The sequence below is a fragment of the Hypomesus transpacificus genome, chromosome 6 (assembly GCF_021917145.1).
Source record: "Hypomesus transpacificus isolate Combined female chromosome 6, fHypTra1, whole genome shotgun sequence".
NCBI lineage: Eukaryota > Metazoa > Chordata > Actinopteri > Osmeriformes > Osmeridae > Hypomesus > Hypomesus transpacificus.
In genome coordinates, this window is record NC_061065.1 from 7,861,557 (window position 1) to 7,867,556 (window position 6,000).

A 6,000-nucleotide genomic window follows, 5' to 3' on the forward strand; every position below is an offset into this window, starting at 1 on the left:
GCCAGCTATGAACCCTGACATGACTCACTGGGTCACAAAGTGATCCAAAAAGTCAAACAATGTAGACTTCACCTGACAGAATGAAATAGCTGGTGAGAGACAAGATGTATAGTTAGACAAATTTACAGAGAGAGAGACCAGCTTGGAAACGGTGGTGTAGTTTCTTCCTGGAACATCACAAGACTAACTGACAGTTAAAGACGAATATCAAACCCAGACAAAGTCTCACCCTCTGGTTCCTAGGTGTTCTGTTTTGTTTTACATTTTTCAATTTTTTTTATCATCCATTTCTTTATTCTTGATACATACAGTGTTTACATACTTCAGGCTGCATTGTATTCTCTCGTCTACTTGTTGTTGTTGGGGAAGCCTGAAAATCAAGCATTTCATTGCCAATAACTTGAACTTGGGTCTTACCTGTCGTATGCCCAGCCTGTAAGCTATGATGGGATCCACAGCACCAGGGTTCATCTGGGACCACTGCAGCTTGAAGCCATACACCCTGGGCCTGTTCTGCCACAGCGGACTGTAGGTGTCGTAGTAGAACTCTGGAGGATAGGCCTTCCCTGGGAGAACACAATAGAACATTCCATCACGGAGGACGTAACGGTTCTTACACTTTCTGAAATGTAAATGGAAGGTTGTCAAACTTCACTGCCGGCACAATGTGAGAATAGCTTGAAGTTAAACCAACCAAGGATGTTTTCTGTCTTTCATAGTCTGAATCTCTTAGAAAGGGGTTAGTGGGTTTCTCTGCTTGAGTCAGCACATGCATGTGCAGCACTGTGTTGGAAAGCATTGGGAAATGGTGCTATTCCCATCCTCTCTCAACCACAGCACTACTATTCACTGTTCTCAACTTCAGACTGATCACTGACTTCTTTTGGCTCGACCAACATGCACCTTCTCCTGGAGCACAAGAAGCTCTGTGGTTCTGTTTTAACTGTCTGTTTGTGATTGACCTGCTCCAGCAGAACGGGACAGTAATGGATGGGAGAGGTGAATGGATGTGAGAAAAAGTGAACGGTTAAGAAACAACAAAGCAGATTTGCTAAACCAATCAGCTGCCTGGTTTAACATAATCGATAAAGCCTTCCTGGATGTGAGGGATGTGCACCCGTCAAATGAAACAGAAATGTTGTGTGTGTTGTATAGAGGAGCTCAAGATCAACCGTTTCCTCAATCAATTCTCATAATCACCTGTGATAATGAGTCAAATTCCGTTTCAGATAGCATTTCTTCCAAGATTTTAGACCATAAATCAGGTTAATGATGCTTTGCATTTGTTTGGACAAGAAACTCCAGATTGTGAGCCTATACATGGATCAAGCTGTTCAAAATACAATATTTTAATCCTGGAAAAAAGGCAGAGTCGTTTATCAACATGATAAAATCATTCAAAGAAGGAGTGGAAGTAAACCTAATAGGCTTGTAATGGACCAGTGTTTTGGTGATAGTTTTTTTTTTAAATCATTGTCATGAACCTTATGGGGATCCAGGTAGCATGGTAATGCATTTGGAACAAGCTATTCATCATGTCCCTTAAAGCAGAAAGTAGAATTTCATTTTTTGGTGGTATGATTTCCAGAGGTCATAAGATTCACAGATGCATTCTGTGATTGTAACCACTTGCAGAATTTTGCTTTCACACAGAGTGGGAACTTAGCCATGACAACATTTCAGTTATCTTTAAAGTTAATAGTGTTGACTGAAGAACAAAGTAAAGAGGTTAAAATCCAGGTTGTTGATCCCAGTTGTATTACAGTATATTGAAACAGAGAACTAAAACTGAATTTCTCAGTGTTTATCGGGTTTAGTGACCGTGTGACTTTGAATCCACCCCAGGAAAACATTATAGAAAGGACATTCCTTTTATATTCATGTAATGTAATTTCTGTCAGTTTTGATCTTTAGGCAGATATGAGATTCATACATGTATTCATGTGTTTCCACGAGAGGAAAACGGCAGATTCTCCACCTCCCAGTGCTGCTTCTCTGAGTGTACTGAATCATAACCACACCTGAGCAACAATGAAAACAGGAGCCAAGGTCAATCAAAGCAGACAATGCAGAATTCAGGTATTTTAAATGTATCAAATACATCACTGGCACACACACACACACACACATGTAATGACACACAATCCACGTGGTTTCATCAATAGATAGTGAGGGGAAAAAAGGCTTTACTGAGATGTTGCTTAACGATCCTTCGGCCAGTATCAAGCACCACATCTGATACAGCTACTTAAAAGATATTACAGCATCTTTGTATGGGAGACATCAAACATATGGTTAATTGAGTATCAAATCTGTTTCTACAAGTCGAGCCGTATCTAGTCTCATTGTAGTTCACTTAAAAGCTTGTGAGGAAGGCTGAATATGGTATCAATACATACACAGCCTTGCCTTTTGATGTTAAGGCTTTCTGAGCTTGCAGTTTTCATGCTGCTAATAACCATCTAAAGTATCAACATGGAGAAAAGCATTTCAGCAGGTTCCCATAAGATTAGTGGAGAAAACTTCTACCACATCGGCAGATATTGTAGGATATGAAAAGGGTGATGACTGTAATACACGATTGCAATTTGTCCTTCGTATGTGGAACCAAGGATGGATATTGTTTGATGTTCAGGAAAAAAAGATTTAAATCAACAATTGGACTTGGAGCTCTCTATACGGTCTTAGTCCATGCTAAGAAATCCCCCCATCCAGCCAGCACAGAATCCTGGCAATAAATACAATCCATTGCCAACTTGACAACTGAGACAAACTAATTTTGCTTTGGAGTGAAATAACACAATGCCCATCCTGGCAGTCACCAATGACAAATCTACGTTCCACCAGCTTAACCATACCCCAGACTCAGCTTAAAGAGTTGTTCAAAGAGTCGAGTCGCTCAAAGAATAGCATACCAATTCCCTCCTCTCATGAGTCTAGAACTCACTCCCCCAGTAGAACACCTCTTTGTCTGACAAACATGTCTAGACGGGGAAAATGACAATGTTCCAGTCAAGCTTTTGTGCGTCGCAAGAAACACAGCATCAGAGGGCATGTATTAAGTGTGGCAAGATTCATTCTTCTACAGTGATAATGCCAGGCTGCGTTGGATTACAGGCACGTATCCATCTTTTATCAGAGTCTTGTTAAGCCTATGGGATGAACGGGTCTTTGTCCTTTAAGGCTGACTGGTTTCACTTTGCAGATAACACTGTTCGTGTGGTTCTGGTTGGCGCCCAACACGCTAATGTCACTCATCGCTGACGGTCCATCACTGTCACACACGGGGGAAGCTCCATCGGCATTCTACCAGAGAGGGTTTATTACCCATTAAGGTAGTTATATCAGCTAGAGCTATCCGTGCAGAGTTGAACTCTACCTTACTGGACGTGTCCATGACCCGATGGTAAGGGATAGAGCCCCTTGCTATCCTAAATTTGATTCCAAAAGACCAGTGCTATAGACAGCGAATTGCCGCCATTTCATTCCTTGCCTCCCCTCTCTCTTCTCCTTCACCCTATTCTACTCCTTCTTCTCCTATTTCCTCTTTCCTTCCACTCTTTTCTCCTCCTCTCCTCTCCTCTCTCTATAAATAAGCCTGGAGAAGCTGAAGGGGGCATCCCATCCTGACAGAGCCAGGGCTCAGAGGTAGAGATTAAACCCTCTGAAGACGCTGCCACCCTGGCACCCTGTCCACCTCCGAAACCCTCTGCCCGTGCAGATGTCCCTCTCGCCGATCACATGATCGCACACACACATACATAGTCACAGTCTCACAGACACACACACACACAGTCTGGAAACACACACAGTCTCACACACACACAGTCTAACACACACACAGACACACACACACTGCCCCTGGCTTGTCATGGCTCTTGAAATTACAATGTGAGTGTGCCCGTAAGCATGGCCTGTTGCCCAGCTCTGGAGTGCTCTGTGTGTGTGTCTGTGTGTATGTATGTATGTATGTGTGTGTGTGTGTGTGTGTGTGCATGTGTATGTATGTGTGCGTGTGTGTCTCCATGTGCAGTTGCCCTGGGGCACGATGACTGAGACTCTAGGTTTAATCGAGCTTGGTGGCATTTGGCCAAATCTTTGACTGATACATTTTTACACCCCCCTGCTCTCTCTCTCTCCCTCTCCCTCCCTCCCTCCCTCCCTCTCTCTCTCTCTCTCTCTCTCTCTCTCTCTCTCTCTCTCTCTCTCTCTCTCTCTCTCTCTCCTCCCTCCCTCCCTCCCTCCCTCCCTCTCTCTCTCTCTCTCTCTCTCTCTCTCTCTCTCTCTCTCTTCTTTCTTCATGCACTATATCACACTTCGCCCGCTCCTCTTTCTCTGTAAAGGGACTGGAATGGAACCAAGGCAGGAAAATAGACTAAAACCAAACTCCTAAAACAAAAACAAACATTTGTGTTGTGCATATCTTTGGCTTACAGTCTCATGTGAATGAAAGCGGTGCAGATCTAGCAGGCTGATGCTGGCCTATGGACTGTGTTCACTGGATGATGTCTATCTAGGTCAGTGCATCTGCTAAACATCCCATCACACTCTCTCTAATGCCTCATCCCCCACTGCTGCAACCTCCTGGCAGCAGTGGGTTAATCTCGACATCATGTCAATCTCTCACCATGGTCACTGTTGGCTCCCAGAACATGGGTGGGTCAGGGTTCGTCTTAAAGGATGTGGGCGGGGAGGGGAAGGGAGGGGGGTGTAGAAGGAGGGACAGGGTACATTGGATTTCACGGATAATCGGAGGAACCAAAGTGGATTTTCTGCGCCTTGCTCCTGGTCCCAGGGGGTGACTAACAGAGCCTCAATACCTTTGGCAGCCACCACGTCCAGATGGTGAGAATCTGGAGCACTAGGAGGGAGGGATGGAGGGGTGGAGGGATGGAGGGATGGAGGGTTGGAGGGATGGAGGGATGGAGGGGTGGAGGGGTGGTGAGCGATGGCACACGAGGCTGGGCCCTGCAGAGGAAAGCAAATGCCTGGAGGGAAGGATCTGCTTTCCTCCCTGCTCCACCTGTTTCCCAGGGGAGACCTGATACACGACTCACATGAGAGACGGCCCATCTATCTACATGCAGATGGGAGGGGAGGGGAGGGGAGGGGAGGGGAGGGGGGGAGGGGGGGAGGGGAGGGGGAGGGGAGGGGAGGGGAGGGGAGGGGAGGGGAGGGGAGGGGAGGGCGAGGGGAGGGGGGAGGGGAGGAGAACAACAACAACTACAAAAAAGAGAATATGGGAGAAGGGTGAGAGAGAGATAGAGATAGAGAGAGACAGACATATAGAGTGACGAGGGGTAGCGACAGAAACAGATTGAAAGAGAGACTGAAGAGGTGGAGAAAGAGAGAAGAAAAGATAAGACACAGTGGAATTGACAGCATCAGGGGACAGTGGCTTAAGTGGCAGAGGATCAAAGGGACAAATGCTCCTCCGGCTCGGCGGCCGGTCTGTAATGGGAGGTCTGGAGCGCAGAGACAGAGCCAGCTTCCTGCTGTTCCACCAGCCTGACACTTTCTAACCACACACACACAAACCTGTTTCTAACCCCACACACACACAAACCTGTTTCTAACCCCACACACACACAAACCTGTTTCTAACCCCACACACACACAAACCTGTTTCTAACCCCACACACACACAAACCTGTTTCTAACCCCACACACACACAAACCTGTATCTAACCACACACACACACAAACCTGTATCTAACCACACACACACACAAACCTGTATCTAACCACACACACACACAAACCTGTTTCTAACCCCACACACACACAAACCTATATCTAACCCCACACACACACAAACCTGTTTCTAACCACACACACACACAAACCTGTATCTAACCCCACACACACACAAACCTGTATCTAACCCCACACACTCTCAAACCTGAATCAAAGAAACATGGGCGTAACACACACGCCGACACATACAATGTCCGCTTTCTCAGGGTATTTCCGGAGTTTTGTGCATAATAGCACGTCTTA

General features: G+C 45.8%; 1 protein-coding gene across 1 annotated transcript in view; it reads right to left on the reverse strand.

Moving 5' to 3' along the window:
• LOC124469170 (MAM domain-containing glycosylphosphatidylinositol anchor protein 2-like) overlaps nt 1-6,000 on the reverse strand; it is a 121,898-nt gene that overhangs the window by 24,804 nt on the left and 91,094 nt on the right. The window contains exon 11 of the mRNA XM_047022285.1: nt 418-566. Within this exon, the coding sequence (XP_046878241.1) occupies nt 418-566 (149 nt within the window). The remainder of the gene's footprint in view (nt 1-417; nt 567-6,000) is intronic.